The following is a 14,962-nucleotide window of genomic DNA, read 5'->3' as shown; positions in this document are numbered from 1 at the left end:
ACAGTGACAGAAAATAGAGACCTTTCATTATTGAAATTGAAAATTAATTTGTACTCTTGTGGGTTCTTGTTATTTTGGTCATTGAATCGTTTACAACATTAAGGCTTTTTTTCCTCTGCTTTTAACCACTCCAATCGCAGTTCGTGGAACAAGTGAATATATCGACCAAAAAAGAAGCAAAACTCATCAAATGCAAATAGATTAAGGGATAAAGAGCTATTATTAAGCAAATGCGACTGAAGATTATCAAAAAATATATACGAACCATTATCAAGTTAGTGTTATGAAATCGCGAATTTCATCGTCACTGAACGAACATTCACTTGAGTTTAGCCAATGAGCTTCGCATGCAGAAATAACAGTTTTCCTCGCACGGATTTCGCAAATCCCTCCCGACGACGTTAATCTCACTACCATTTGTCACCCTCGTGTTAATATGCAATTTATTTCATTTGGCCCAACGCAATTGTGATTTTGTTGTTTTTACAGAGTCCAAAAACAAAGCGATATTTAATTTTCTCTGTCACTGAATTGTATTGTCTTGGGTTTCTTTTTTATGCGCTGAAATAGGGAACTACCTTTTTAAAAAATCACCGCAGACGAACACATGATTTATTTCTGCAGTTTCTTCGTATGTTTTTGGCTTCTGTTAGGTCTGTTTCCCGGGGTTTTTTTACGCTCGTGAAATAACGCGCTTATTTACCATTTATATATCTCTCTTTACCAACTCGGTAAATTTTAGAGGTTTCCCTCCTGTACCAAAGTCACACACAGTTATCGTTCGCTGTCTTCCCGAGTGAACAACAGAAATCCTTTATGTACGACAGATGTTTTTGTTTTTTTCTCGTTGACATCTGCGTGCCTAAAGGCAGATATTGATAAAATAAGAAAAAAATAAGAAAAAAGAAAAAAACTCAAATCATATTTATGACGTCCACATTAAATTGTTTCATAACAATAAGTTGCTAATGCATAACTTGGGAATCAGACTTTGTGGCCGTAATTTCCTAGGCGTTGTAACAACAAACTGAACCTGATTAGTTCACTTGATTTTAGTTTGGCAGCTCTGCGAGTGTACCGTCGGGGATAACTGGTTTGTGGAGTTCAATTCCTCGCAGTCTTTTCGATCGCAAAGTGACAGTGCTCTGGGAAAAAGACGACCCGCTTTTTCCAGAGACATAGCAAATCCCGTTTTTAATCGTATCAAAAACTACACTAAACCTCATTTTCATTTTCTTGTCTGTCAATTTAATATCTTTTTTTATAATTATCTGGGAAAGCGCCACGACAGGATCAACATCGCTTTTTGCATCTTAGCCCGATTTAGGTCAGCAAATGTCACTTAAAACACGCTGTATAAATTTTAAGTTGTTTGAAATTTTAATAAATAACATTTCTCTTTCTTCTTTCTTAGTCATCACAGCAGGAAGCCTTTGGTTAAAACACCAAGACATCTACTTTAGACGCTCCTAACTTGGAATTTACCGCATTACATGAGGGGTTATACATCAATGGAAGCCATCACATCGAAAGGTGAGAAAACGCGTTGACCTTTTCTTTATCGAACATTTGTTCAAAGTTTATTTCCTCGACGTTGCCTTTGTTAAAGGTATCGAAAAATCAGGGGCCGTCTGCTTCGCAAAATTAACTTGTAGTGTTTATATCGGTCTTGGGTGATTTCCCATGTTTGAAACTCGGAAACGTTTTTGTACTGACGCCTGCTAAACGTCCAAACAATTAAGACTTTCCTTGTCCTGAATAATTCTTTGGTTTGCAGTTCTTCGTAAGCGTAGCGCAGCGGTTTGCCTGTAGTCGTAATTCATACAGACTTGTTTCAGGAGAAAAGCTAAACAGAGTCCACGTTTTGTAGAGTTTGCATGCGTAACTTTATTTTGTTTTGTTTTCGATTCGTGCTTGTCTTCTTGGCTTGCACAAGCTTCGACGATGAATGTCTGGCAAGCTCTTATTTAGAGAATTGTTTGATGCCTGTTATCATTTCTAACTAAACAAAATTGTTGAACCAAGCTCCGAGCACTTCTTCTGTCAAGCTCGCCGTACACATACCATGCCAGAAATCTGGTATTTTCGAGGCTGGGGAGTCGTGTAGTACTCGAAATCAGTTTGCTTGTTGTTTGGAATTTCGGCGACTCAAAGGAGGTTCTTCTCAGGCCGACAACCAAGGCTTCCAACAAAAATAGTCGTTAGTGTTAAATTATTTCACCCGAATGAACTTACAACATCGTTAAGTAGGTAGAGATTTTAAAAGTGTGTTTGGTTACTCTTTGTTTAGTCAGCCCATTACAGACATTTTCGCGGTTGGTTTTTCAAAATGAATGTAATTCCACATCGACTCACCGCTTGTTGAAATTTTGTTTCGTTAATTTTTTTAAATTTGTTTTCTTTAAATTAAAATGTAGCAACGCAGATAGTCGTTATAAGTTCGATTAATCCACTTGATAGAAATGAGAACTGCCCTTCCTTTTTCCGCCTAAGCTTTAAGGGTCGTTGTCCGATTATAATCGAAAGGAGGAGGAAGATAAATTATCTCTGCCTTGCTGTTCACAAATCTTTTTAAAACCTGCATATTTTCAAAGCAGATTTCCATCTCCTGTGGCTTTGTATTGCTCGTTGTACAACTGAAAATCATCTCAGTGCGAAACAAAATGAAGATTTATTTCTAGTCATCATTGATATCACCTACAAGGATCAAAGGATTTCTTGTCAAAGCTGGCCACGCCCTTTTGGAAATTGCTTTTATCACTTGTTTTATCTCTTACCCCCTCTCCTCTTTCCACGAATTCAGTTTATCTTATTTTCGTCGCCGGCTACTATTACTTTTATTGAAAACTTGCAAAACCATGTGAAGACGGGTAAGATTTTTATGTTTTCTTTCAATTTTTACAGTTACGTGACCACCAAAAGTAAAAATGTCAGGCTAAGGTCAAATGCGAAGCCAAAAACAATATTGACAACATTATTATCAACGTGAACTTCTCAGCATCTTAATCGCATCTATGTACGTATGTATGTATCTTCGAAAAGTCTAAATAGCGCAGAAACATAAGCCTCTAATATCTCCTGCAATTTGTGGCTTTTTGGAAGACGGTGTTAATGTACTGTAAGATTTCTGGCTGATGAATATTTAATACCTCCTGCTTTATAACCGCGTTACTTTATTATCATTTTAATCTCGTTTAACCCTTCCATAATAAAATAACTTTATTCCTTTCGAAATTACTCTCTTTAAGTTTATTTTTCTTTTGGTTGTGGGTTTTAAAAATTCGCTTTCTGTCCAAAATAGGAAAAATGTCCGCAACGGATGTTAATACTAAAACGTGCAGCTATTCTTGTCTGGAAGAAAAGCATACGGCCATGGCGTTTAGCTGGAGGCGAGATTTTAGCTTTCTTTATCCGTTAACAATGAATTCGGTGGCAAGAGTGTGAGACTGATAATGGCCGCTTTTAATAATCCCAGCCCTTCGTATCCTGCCGTTATTTGACACGATATTTGTTGTGAGGATCTCAGGAAATTACATTAATTAGAAAATACAAGAAAAGGGTAGTAACATGTGTAGTGAGCGTGGCTTTCCTGAGACGAAGGAACTTCGTAGGCGTAGTGCAAAGTTCAATCTTTTTCGTGTTCGTTTCATTTTTATTAACTATCAGTGCATGTTTCGGAAGCGAACAATCCGAAAAAACTATAAATGAATTTCAAGAACTAAACCGTTTGGAGAAAACACTATTCTTGTCAACACAAAGGTTGGATTATCCAGGGTAAATTACTGATATAAAGGGAAACAGGGAAAGTAGCCGGCGGTCATTGCGAATCAGCAATAAATCCACGTTTGTAATTTATGCTTCGTTATCGAAAAGTTGTCGCTTTTCATACGTGCGGTTTGTTCCCAGTTAAAACATACTGGGAGACCAGTACGACAAGAAGATGCCTACAGTATTTAATTTTCTGGAATATCATCAGTTCACTTTTCTTTTGAAGTTTTTCGAATTGCGGTTGCCCAACAATATTTTCTAGCAAATGCCTTTTAGATTATTGGTAGATTTTTGTACCCTATTCGATTACCATGTTCGTTGTAGAGTTTCCATTGCGTGCTCAAATCTGAATCTTTAAAATCTCGAAACAACTATCAGCGTAGCGACCAATGTACTGCAAGTTTACTGTGAACACGCCTTTCATTTTTTTTCTTGATTTCGTTTCGAATGCTGCTGGCATCTTCTTTAAAAAGTACTCTTCTTTGTACTTTCATGCTTTGGTTTTTTTTCTTTTTGAGATATTGGACCGTTTTCACGCACGGTGTTCACAAGGTGTGATATATAAAACTACGAAAAGTACGTGACACTTGAAACATTGGTGAAACCCTATTGAGGTTGTCCGCAATTGAGTCAACACTCTTTCGCAAATAAAATCCATTTATTTCGGCCACGCACGTTTTCCGACAATAATTTGAGTCGAATGTTTGTATGGACACCGGTTTTTGTTATTTTGAGTCCAATATTAAATTAAGCAACTGAACAGACGGACTAAAATTGGTTGTAACACTTTTGTCATTCTAATTAGAGCTCGAAAACTCAGACTCTGAATTATCCTTAATAATTTGAACACGTTTCTTGTTGCGGAAAGATCGTGGTACATCAAGACTGGTGGATATCAGCAGCTAATTTTTGTGCTATTTCATTTATCGGGAGGATAAAAAGCAACCGAAAGAGAGTCTTTTGCTGTAGGGATTGGAAAGCTTGTTGAAAATATCTTTCAGTTAAAAGCAATCTTATCCTCCATTGCAAACAACACGTCTACGTATCAAGGTCTTTTCTTGCAATTTCATATTCAGCCAATAGCGCCGCCTGAGCTATGCGCCTTTGCCTGTAGCCATATTAATCCAATCTGCTATTTATTGATTTATCGTCTCGCAGTAGACGTAGGGATTTTTTTTGATTCTGTTTTTGTTGTTTTCAAACATTCTGAAAGCAGTTTTGAACTTATAATGATTAAACCGAAAGAACGATACACTCTCCTATTTCATTATAGTAAATGGTGCAAGCCAATCTCACACTAGAATTCGAAAGACCAGTTGCGGCTCTCAGTTTTATCATGCTCATAAGTTATGTACAGCTTTTTAGTCTGTATTAGTTTTTTCCGTGTTACATGCTAACTGTAATTTTAGTATACTGTAAATTGTATTTCCTACTCAACCTTATAATGATCAAAAAACATAGAAAAAAGACATTATCACAAGTTGAAAAAAAGTTACAAGTCACTTCAAGCAACTTCCCTACAACAGTACGAACTCGAAGCACGAGTCGATTTGGAAAGTCGAAAAGGGCGTTAAGCTCCATTGTCGTACGAGTAAAAATTAATGTTCAAAACACAAAGGGGAAACTGGGAAGTCATAAAAAGACCTTCACAGCACTAAAAGATAAAAAATTCTAGGAGTTATAGACTCGTGGCTTATGGAAGGTTTTCTCAGTGAACACTACATCTGTTATGATAAAATGAAATACTACTAGCTGAAGATCATAAAATCCGTTTCGGGAGGTGTCTTTGTTTCATCATTCTAAGTACTTTTTAATCTGTGATTGTTTTGATCTCGATACAGTAAATTTGACGACAAAGTGCATTTGCTACTTCTACTTTAAATTTAATGTTTGTGCTATTTAAAAACTAGCAAAACTTGAGACGTTATTTCAATTATGGAGAATGAAAAATTCATCGATCTTATCAGCAGTTGGACAGGCTTGCTTCACTTTTCCATTGTTACTCCAACGCCTCCACAAAAAAATGTTATGAAACATTAAAACAAGCCTAGGGTATCATGTTTTTTCGCGGCAATATAAGCGTTTAGATGATATGTGTTATTTTCCTGTAACTTCAAAAGTGCCGAATATCGTACAAATCTTAAATAAAAAAAATTCTATATTTTTCTACTGCATAAATCTGCGTGCGTAACTGTTGAACTTTGAAAGTGTAAGGGGTGCAAGGCGAACAAAAACCGTAGCGGTCTGGTGTATCAGTATATTGTGGCAATGGATCAAATTAATACATTGTTAAATAAATCCATTGATATACGATGAAAATCTAAATATATTCGGAAAAAAGAAATCAGGGTTCTCCCAACTGGATTTGAACCTATAACCTTCCGATTACTAGTTCGGATGCTCTACCATTGAGCAACAGGACTCCCTCTGTGGTAGGGTTTCCTTACTAGTAATCGGAAGGTGCTAGGTTCGACTCCTGCTGGAAGAACTCGGATCATGATTTTCTTTTTCCGAGTATGCCTGTGTCACCGATTGAATAATACAACTATCATTTATTTACCAAGCTTGGAACATAACATTATATTTGTCTCTGAAATGAAAAACTACTTCCACTCGAGTTCTTTTCTTACAGTCCTTCTTTTGTAGGCATCGCAAGATAGTTTTGTAACCTAGGGCTGTGTTTTGCTCCTATTAAGCACGACAATGTTTCATGTTGCATAAGACCAACAGAGACAATTGATTCTTTTAATAATTTCATTCCCAGGGGAAAGAAACCGTCCTTTTTAAGAAGGTAATGTGGTTTTAAATTCTGAATCTGTGGATATAAAATCCTAACACGTCTTAAGATTCACTGGAAGCAACCCGAAAAGATACTATCATATCGTAGATTGTATTTCATAACTGTCACTTTGTTCTCGTAGGATTTTTGTTTTTCTTTCGATTTTTGTCACTCTTGGAAAGAAAAGATGAATCTCGTCAACACCAACTCTAGCTTCACGCAAAAATGCGCGCGTTTTGTAATGATGGAAATGTTTAGAGGAAAAAATAAATAGAACTCAGTTACAAACAAGAGTTCACACTCACCCCTCCCTACCCCCCGCCAACCACATTTGCACAACGACGTTATCTAGCACTATAAGCGCAATCTAAAATCAAGTGTTTTCTCGCTGTCGAAGAAATGTAATTTTTTAATTTATGATGAAAACGAGTACAGTATTTTTCAGCTTATTTGAAGAAAAATGTCTTCAATGTTTGTTTAATTCATGCAGATTTACACCCATGCGGTTCAGCTTCAATTTCGTCTGATTTTATAATTGTATCCCGTAAGAACGTTTCGCCGTCTCAGGCGTTGATTATGTTTTAATATATAGAGAAGGTATATTTTTTAATATAGCAGACAACAATGGTGAGATTTTACTTGGCTGTGGTCGAACTGGCGTCTTCTTGTCGCTAAGTTCTTCCTTTTTCATTTTCCGCTTTTTCTTTGTGATTTTGCGAAGGAAAACTAATAAAATATCAGTCTTTTGTGTTGCTAAGATAAGAAATGTTTATTGCCTCTAAACTCTCAAATTAGAAAAAACACTTACAAGAAAGTTTATTAAACTCGCTTGTTTGTTGTTATTAAAAAATACCTATAAAATTAATCACACTTGTTTGCTGTTTTCTAACGTATTTGCTGTTATTAAAAAAAATTATAAACAAAAAATTAGATTGTTGTATTTACGGCAACTTTTAGAAAAGGAAAGGAACACATTCAAGGTTGGTTTACTAGCAATAAAATTAATTACACTTGTTTTCCGCTTTTTTGGTTTTCCTACATATTTGCTGTTATTAAAAAAAAATTGTAAATAAAATAAGACTTGTTTTACTAACGGCAAGTTTTAGAAAACGGAAAGGAACACATGCACATTTTGGTTTACATTGTCCCAGATCTTTGACTATTTCAAATCGAAACTGGGATTCACTTTTTCGTTCAGACTAAGTTTTATCTTAAATTAAACGTGACTTTGAGAACAGATGATCTTAACGTCTGGAAAATTTCTTCAGTAACTTTACAATATAATGCCGCTTTATTAATATTGCAGCCGCAATTTTAACATATCTGTACTATTTATCGCCGCATCTTACAGCCTGGCTGTCCCGGCCATTTTAAACCCTTTTATTATTTAATAAACCATACGAATTTTCTTTCGTACCATGTATTGATCATCAAATACTCCTACCACATCAAGAAGGAGATTTCAAGTAGTTTTCAGTCTTAAAGAGAGACCAAACCACAATCAGGTTTTACTGATTTTTCCAACAACACAAGGGAAGGACTTGAAAAAATTCTCGATGTTTTTCAAGTGGAAAACATCAAGCAATTTTCTTGAAAGAGAGACCAACCATACTAAGTTTCTTAACGATTTTCCCAAAACTCAAGGTAGGGACTTGTTTGGTAAGCTCTCAAAAGTAAGTAACGTGCATAAAATATTTTTCCATTGCTAGCCATGGCACTTAATGTGGTTAGCTCGAAAGCTATTCTCCTCTAACCACTGTACACTGCCCTTAAAGCCATTTATTTCCGTCATTTCTTCTTTATTGTTTTATAACTTAAGGAAATACTTTGTAAATTTAACAAAATATCGAAGTGTGAATAACGTGAACTGAACTGAACTGAACCGAAGTTGGAATCCTTTTTCATATTAGCCACTGACTGTAATCCTTTAGTAGAAACATTTAATTTATAGCTTAGGTAAACAAGTAGATTATTATCAAAACTATTTTCGGGTTTCCTTTGATTCAAATATGACCTCTAGCTTTTTAAAGCTATCATAAAAATAGGCGACATAGCGCCCTAAACATTAACCATTCTCTCGTTATAATCACGGCTATACACTGAAAGAATTGTTGTATTGGATTTAGCATTTTGTTGCCTGCTAATTGTCCTGAAATGTTAACACAAAGATTTGGAGGTAGAGAAGCGACAGATCATAGAACTTGATCTTTAAAGAAATTACAAGATACTTGTAGAAATGCTCGAGAAATCGGAGGGGAACTATTAATTGGACTATGAGCTCGATAACTGTAGCTGGTCGCAAATCAATGAGCTAGTTCAATAACCGTTTACTGGTCACAATATTCGCTACTTTGACAATGAACAACAATACCTTTCGTTTTTCTGAGTCTATGTAAAAACCTATGGCACATTTTGTGGTCATAGAACGATTTCAAACTTCATTGAACTCTAAACTCGCGATAGGGATGATTTTAGTACGAGGATGCCTGCAATTTGCTTGTACTGGGGACTCCAAACAGGGGAGCATGCGCAAGCCATGACCTGGAGGTCTGGAAAGTAGCCATTCTCAGTCATGCGCAAAAGGAAAGAGCTCTAGAGTCGAAAACGGAAAGTAGCGGCACACGTCAATCCACAGAATCATCTGAAACATATCGTTACATACGAAGTGAAAAATGAACCTTGATATTGGTAGGCTTTCTTTGGCTTTAAATTTGTTCACATCACAGCCGGAGAAGCGAAAACCACAACTTGTTTTACCGTCGTTTGTCGACCTTGACCGGCTAGCAAGGTATCGAAGTCAATACTTGAATACTGGATGTGGTTCTCTATCTTTTAACCCTGAGTAGAATATTGTCAATTGTGACCGTTCAAACGAAGGTTATCAAGCAGTACTTTCCTTTGCATGGTACTGTAAGTCTTGTCCGATGATTTGTTTAGAGTTGGAAAATAAGGGAATAACATTGGAAATACTATGTATCTTTCGCAAATTTACAAACGTTTAAGCAGTTAAATCGACTTAGGTATAGCAATTAATTTTCTCTCAGCGGTCAGCGAAACCAAATTGTATTTTTCTTTTTTTGTGTTGCGGGTTCATCATTCATACACTAACCGGTCTCGTCTCCATATCTAACGCTTCAGAAAAGGGTTTGAGGCTTGCGTGTGGAAATCCATTCAATTTGAGTTTCCCTCCATGAATTTCAAGAGGAAAATCTACTCTCCTGTAGTCTAAATTGTTCAAGTTGTTAAAATTTTACGTTTTACATGAATTATGTAACTCTTATTTCAGGACAGTAATTTCTTGTCCTGCATTTGGTAAACGTGATTTTTATTTCTATTTTTAGGCAGCAAAATAACAACAATAAAAAAAAAACGACTCAAGAACGATGTATATTGTATGCACAGCTGATTTTAGTAAGAATCAATTTGAAACGGCCCATGCATGCCAAATCTGTTCTTAGAATTCCCATCTGAGATATTATTGATCTCTATCAAAGCTCCAAAATACGAGTCAAAACAAACAGATATATTTTGGCTGCGGCCGAAAAGATATGAAATATATATAGTTGTAGATTACCACAGATTTTGAGCAAAATGATACCAAACGAAGGATAAAGTAACTTATTTGAGTTAATAACGCCGTTTCCTACCACGCTACTTTTTGTAACCAAACGTGATTTGAATATTATTTATTTAAAGTTGAATTCCATTTTGGACCGATGAATTTTAAAGAATTGACCACAGTGTTCTGTAAGACTGATATTCCAAATACTTGTGGTCATATTAGAGCTGCTTATATTGCCCTCTATTATTAGAGCTTTCGCTGTTTTCCCTTTGCCATCCGACTAGAAGAGCTTTTAAGTGCCATAGTGAGGGTTCCTGCATTGAATAGACTCGAGGCACATTGGGGTAGCCGTCTCAAAACGTATTAGAAAATGGGCAGAGTTTTGAAATGCCGTTGTACGCTTTGAAGTGTATGCAACGATTGCAACATTTTAGTCTTACGCCAACATTCAATATTGGATGCCTAATAAAGAGGAATGTCAAATTCAATACCTCACTGAGGTGGTCGTTAAAACATCTGTTCTGTACGTGATTTCCGTTCGTTCCAAATTGGAAAGTTGGAACTGAGCAAGCGTTGAAAGTTAGTTGTCGGTTTCCATCATGCAGGATAGCGCTATGCTGAATGCTGACCATGCCAAAGATCGCTCTCATTGTGAAGGCAAGTAATCCCTAGATGCTGACTTTATTCAGCTGTTTTGTAATATTCTCGCTTCTCCTTAGCTTCGAGGGTAGAAAACATATCTCAACTGCAATTTCATTTGTTGGCCTTTTTTTTAGACTGGCAAAATGAAGTTTGAAAAAATATCTTTTGAAGACTCTTTAAGGAATTAGCATACACTCTTCCCACACTACGTGACTGGATTTTAACAAGTGTTTTTCTAGATGATTCTTGATTCAGTAACAATTACAAATACGACGTTAATCTCATTAATTAAGTAAGGAACAGCAGATACTGCAGCCCTTGATTGTCTTCCAGGAAGATAAATCGAGTTGTATAATCAAACACTAATCCCCTAATCAGCAATCGAGGATAACATATCAGTTTAAAGATAGCCAGCAAATGGCGTAGCCCGGAGCTAAATGACTCAGCTACCGATAAATCTGATACCTAGTAGCTTATACCGGTGAAAGAATTATACTTAATGATACTGACAAGCTCTTTAGCAATCCTCAAGTACTAGCCTCGCAAAACTTTGCCAACAGTCACCACAAACTAGACTTGACTTTTTCAGTACCAGAATCAAATCTCGAGCCACTGTTACATGACACTGTTGTTCTTGTTTTAAGTGTGTTGATGAAATTCAAACGAAATTGAGTAGTCGTTTTCTTCATAGTCGCCTGTGATACCTTTGTCCTTTTGATATTTTACAAAATGGTTATAACAACTATAACTGAACATCGATCCATTTTTTGCAGCCCACATATCTATCAATTGCTCACCGCGTTTACAATTTAGACTCAATGCTAGAGCGATAGAAACATTTGAAAATATAGAAACAAGATCTTAAGATTTTTTTTTCTGTTTTGAATTTGGACGTTGTTGCAATACGAGAACACCCAGTGGGGGGCAGTAGTACTTCCTTGTGTAAGCTACAGGCATCTGTCCAACTAAGAGTATGGTTTGGAGCCATTGTGGTCTGAAAACAGGAACAGATTTTTGAACCATTTAGATCTAAAATTGAATATGGTCAATGCCTTCTGGTCAAGAATGGGACACGGTTTTTCCAAGGAACTGCGAGATTATATAAACATATTTACCTCTTTGGCTTCAAACGAAATATACAGAGAAAAGGAAGAAGGATATAAACCGCGATGAAGTTCGATTTACCAGCACAGCGCCAGGTCTGGAGACGGATATCAAAACTGACATGTTTTGGTCTGAAATAGACTCGCAGTGTTTGGAGAACCAGAGGAGACACCCCCACCGAAAAACCCAAGGAGCTCCTCTCCCTGTTTGGGGGCGGGAGGTGGGGGTGGGGAATCTTAGCATTATGGAGGTGTCCATATGATACATGAAGAGCCTATAACTTGTCATTGAATGTAGACTTTTCCAGGAAAACGTGCTCCACGGTACACTAGGCCAACTCAAATTTTTGATAACTGCGGGTGGTGTTGTCTACAGTACTAATCCCAATTTGATTCAAACAGAGGTCATCATGCAGTTTCAGTTATTTTTTAAACTTGTACCCTCTTTTCTTATTATAACAACCTTTTTACAGAACGTTGAGGTTGAGATTGGCCAAAATTGTAAAACAATTTGAGTCAAGATTTGATAAGACCGTCTTTATTTTGTCCTCTTGGTTTGGAAAGTAGACGTAAGGGTTTGGTGTGAGTAGATGCACATGTATAGTCCAATAGAGCCCAAAATGCTAGAATTCATAATATGTCCCCCATACAGCTCTCATTCATAGGATTCGTGCGGATTTAAAAATTCTTGAAAAAGTATGGAAATCTGCAAATTATTTTTTGAGGCCAGGAAAAAGTATGGAAAATTAAGGTTGCATTCTATTGACCGTATTCCGCAATCAAAAATAAGCGGAACAGCTGTAGGATTTCTCTTTTTAAGTAACTTTGGGAAGACAGTTCTGCAAACTTTCGCTGGCACATGATAATTTAAGAGCCATTTTGGACTTTTACATACTCAGTTAAAAACTTCTTATGGTGGATTTCTTGTAATCATTGTATGTATTCCTATTCCGGAATAGGGTCAATCGAACGCACCTTGTCTGGAGTTTTTTCAATGCTGCACTAGGTGCTTAATTGCAAAGAGAAATCTTACTAGTCAGCTAGTCGAGTTTCATTTAAATTTCGTCTTAGCCAAAATTTTCAATCGCAAGATCACGAGAACGCTGTCTACCCTACACTTTCGGCTGGTATTACCATCTTAAACCTTAATGGCATCGCGGTTGCTGTGCTTAACTGTGTTTATATACACTGAGTACGATATTCTGTTCTGGGAGTGCGTTTTGAGCCTGGAAAAAGGAACTAAGTATGAAAAACGTCTTGAATTTTGCACGCAAAAATGCGTACGAACGTTGTTGTCATCAGATAGCAACTCCAGCATACACAAATTCAATCTGTATTTACATTACGTCGAACAATGATTTACAGAAATACTTAACCGTGCGACCTAAGAACGTTGTTTGAACGTCTTCAGGCTCAAATCATCAACAGATTAAGAACTTTTAATCCCAGCTGAACCTTCGTTCCTAAAAAAAGTGTGTTATTGGAGTTGATAAATAACATTGCACATTCCTCTTCACCAATACGAAACGGTATTCTTATATTTTTTGCCATGACCTCTATGTGGGCAAGTATCAACTTAGTTTTTTTTATATATTTATTTATTTATTTATTTCAAAGCTTAGTTGGTAGTCACGTTTTTGGGAATCAATTTTTCTCACAATGTGGAGTCAAAAAAGTGAAATAACTCATAATTTCAATATCACTTTAATAAGATCCCCTGAAGCTGTGTGTTTTATGCCAAATTATGTTTGTTCATCACTTTTTACAAGGTCAGGTTTGCGTAATTTCGAGTTAAAAAATTCTAGCCATTCTATCTGAGTTCCATTTTTTATTTATGCAACGACTGGGATAAATAAAAAAAGTCTGCCACCCTACAAATCTTGGACATAGCCGATTAAGCTTAGACCAATGTGATTTCTTGACTTGGAGAAAATAGTTGTCAGTGGGCGGTTGTGGTTGATAACTAAACCCACCGGACGCATTAATCTTTTACAGCGACTCTCCCACGTAACTTGGTATCTCTAATCTTGGCCATAGCGAACATGTTTTATTTAAAGATTTGTCAGACTGAAATCGTTTCAAATTGAAAACGATTAATTTGTATTTTACCTGGAGGAAGATGTAAATATTTAGTTTTAAACTAAGGTATTTCTGACAATTCCTCGATAATCAACTGATCATCAACTAGGTTTAGATAACATTTTTTTCAGTTTTAACTTTGTTTCTGACATTTGAGTTGGTAAGGCCCAAAACATGTTTGAGTCTATTTTCAAGAAAAACTATTGTTGAGGAGATGTATTGTGTGTGTTTTTCAAGTGATCTGTTTATCGAGAAGGAAGGTGCTGGAATTAAAATTCGGCATCGGTTCTAGAATATTTTATGCTTCAAGGTGGTGTTCTAAAACCTTGTTCAGCGCCACTTCAGCATGATCTGCGAGGAAACGAAAGCACAGTCATACACAAAAAAATATGTACATTGTATCCAGCCATTGTTAATTAATGTGAATATATGTTCATATGCCTGATAATCATGCTGTATTTCTGAACAATAAACACGGCTTTTGTCAAAATGGAAATGAATTCTTTAAATTTAAACTCTTTTGTAGTTGCTTTCCAGTATGCACTTTTTCTAACCATGCACATAACCTGCAGGATAGCCTGTGGCTTATTTTGATCCTTGGGATGATTCTGTTTTTTCTTGTTATTCCATAAACTGAACAATTTTCGTATATACATATAATTTTTTTTAAAACGTTTGAAATTATTTTATACATGCAGGAAGTAAGGCTAGCAACACCCCTAACGTAACCAGTTTCGCAAGCATTTCACTATTAAATACTCCTTTTTAGCAGTACTGCTGCTGAATTATCTCTGCGCCGCCTGGCACTCGTGTTGTGTTGTTATATCTGTTTTTATTTTACTACATTCAGTGTCAATTATTTTTCAATTTTGGATGATTTGTAAACGTTACAAGAGCTGCTAAATAATCGTGGATTATCGGACTTGTAAAATCAAACGTAAGCGTACAAATAGAGTTATCTTTGGATGTATAGGCTATTTCGTGATGCAAATTAGCAAAATATTTCATTGTCTTATTGCCTGAGGGGTG

The 14,962-nt window shown here is 36.2% G+C and overlaps 1 protein-coding gene across 8 annotated transcripts in view; it reads left to right on the top strand.

The window, feature by feature from the left end:
• The window catches only part of LOC146451244 (insulin gene enhancer protein ISL-1-like), a 54,748-nt gene that overhangs the window by 29,619 nt on the left and 10,167 nt on the right, over positions 1 to 14,962 (top strand). For 6 of the 8 annotated variants that reach the window (XM_085099316.1, XM_085099311.1, XM_085099312.1 and 3 more), the window contains one exon: positions 1,415 to 1,533. In XM_085099316.1, coding sequence (XP_084955442.1) covers positions 1,494 to 1,533 — 40 coding nt within the window. In that variant the 5' untranslated portion in view covers positions 1,415 to 1,493. Of the gene's footprint in view, positions 1 to 958; positions 1,094 to 1,151; positions 1,328 to 1,414; positions 1,534 to 14,962 lie in introns of those variants that run through there. The other 2 variants (XM_085099318.1, XM_085099315.1) reach the window with 2 other exon arrangements.

The sequence above is a fragment of the Pavona decussata genome, unplaced genomic scaffold (genome assembly GCF_977016875.1).
Source record: "Pavona decussata unplaced genomic scaffold, jaPavDecu1.1 SCAFFOLD_391, whole genome shotgun sequence".
Classification (NCBI taxonomy): Eukaryota; Metazoa; Cnidaria; class Anthozoa; order Scleractinia; family Agariciidae; genus Pavona; species Pavona decussata.
The sequence above is the reverse complement of the archived record's forward strand: the minus strand, read 5'-3'. Positions and strand labels throughout refer to the sequence as shown.